Consider the following 1,472-nt stretch of genomic DNA (forward strand, 5'->3'; position numbering starts at 1 on the left):
CTGTTAGCCCTGCCCAGCTGCCCCCCGTGCTGTGCCAGCCCCTGGGTGCTGGTGGGTGTCCCCCCGACACAGCCCCACATCTGCTGCCCTGAGCTGGTGCCGGGTGGGTTTGACCATGGGGGACCAGCCCCAAACCCCCACCTTGTTTCTGCCTTTGTGAGACCCCACTTGGAGCATTGTTGTGGTGTCCCCAACACCAGAGGGACGTGGAGCTGCTGGAGCGAGGCCAGAGGAGGCCCCGGAGCTGCTGCGAGGGCTGGAGCAGCTCTGCTCTGGAGCCAGGCTGAGAGAGCTGGGCTGGGGCAGCTGGAGAAGAGAAGGCTCCTCAAGGGGACACCTTAGAGCAGCTCCAGTGCCTAAAGGGGCTCCAGGAGACCTGGAGAGGGGCTTTGGACAAGGGATGGAGGGACAGGACAAGGGGAATGGCTTTAACCTGCCAGAGGGGAGATTGAGATGAGCTCTGAGGCAGAAGCTCTTCCCTGGGAGGGTGCTGAGGCGCTGGCACAGGGTGCCCAGAGAAGCTGTGGCTGCCCCATCCCTGGCAGTGCTCAAGGCCAGGTTGGACACAGGGGCTTGGAGCAACCTGCTCTAGTGGAAGGTGTCCCTGCCTGTGGCAGGGGTTGGAGTTGGAGGAGCTCTAAGGTCTCTTCAACACAAACCAGTCTGGGATTCTATGATTGTCCCCACAGGGCAAGGCAGGATCAGTGCCAGCACCAGTGGGGCACTCACGCCGTAGAGCCAAGCCAGGACACCTAATGGGGTGGGGAGACATGGATCCCTCCAATGGCAGCCAGTTGGACACTTGCTTCGGGGTGTTCAACGCCAGTGACGGGCACGACACTGCGCAGAACAGCATCACCTCGCCCTGGTTCTCCACCGCCTTCGGCCTCATCGGCCTCTGCTCCAACCTCTTCGCCCTCTGCGTCCTGCTCAGCTCCTCCCGCAAGCTCTCCAGCCAGGCCCGCTCCTCCTTCCTCGTCATCCTCTGCGGGCTGGTGGTCACAGACTTCATGGGGCTGCTGGTGACGGCCTCGGTCATCATCCCCTACCACTTCATCAAGTTTGCCTGGGCCAAGGTGGACCCCGGCTGCCACCTCTGCAACTTCCTCGGCTTCTCTATGGTCTTCTTCGGGCAGTGCCCGCTGCTGCTGGGGGCCACCATGGCCGGAGAGAGGTTCTTCGGCATCAACCACCCCTTCTCCCGCTCCACCAGCGTCTCTAAGCGCCGCGCCTGGTCCATCGTGGGGCTGGTGTGGGGCTTCTCCTGCCTGCTGGGGCTGCTGCCGGTGCTGGGGCTGGGGCGGTACACGCTGGAGTACCCTGGCTCCCGGTGCTTCTTCCTCACCCTCCTGCCCGACACCGGAGACATCATCTTCTGCCTGCTCTTCGCTCTGCTGGGCATCTTCTCCGTGCTGCTTTCCTTCGTCTTCAACACGGTGAGCATGGTGACGCTCTGCCGCGTCTACCATGAC

At 63.1% G+C, this 1,472-nt stretch overlaps 1 protein-coding gene across 1 annotated transcript in view; it reads left to right on the forward strand.

The window, feature by feature from the left end:
* The first annotated feature begins 770 nt into the window (after positions 1–770).
* The window catches only part of TBXA2R (thromboxane A2 receptor), a 1,855-nt gene continuing 1,153 nt past the window's right edge, over positions 771–1,472 (forward strand). The window contains exon 1 of the mRNA XM_010017845.1: positions 771–1,453. Within this exon, the coding sequence (XP_010016147.1) occupies positions 771–1,453 (683 nt within the window). The remainder of the gene's footprint in view (positions 1,454–1,472) is intronic.

The sequence above is a fragment of the Nestor notabilis genome, unplaced genomic scaffold, assembly GCF_000696875.1.
Source record: "Nestor notabilis isolate BGI_N333 unplaced genomic scaffold, ASM69687v1 scaffold19597, whole genome shotgun sequence".
NCBI lineage: Eukaryota > Metazoa > Chordata > Aves > Psittaciformes > Psittacidae > Nestor > Nestor notabilis.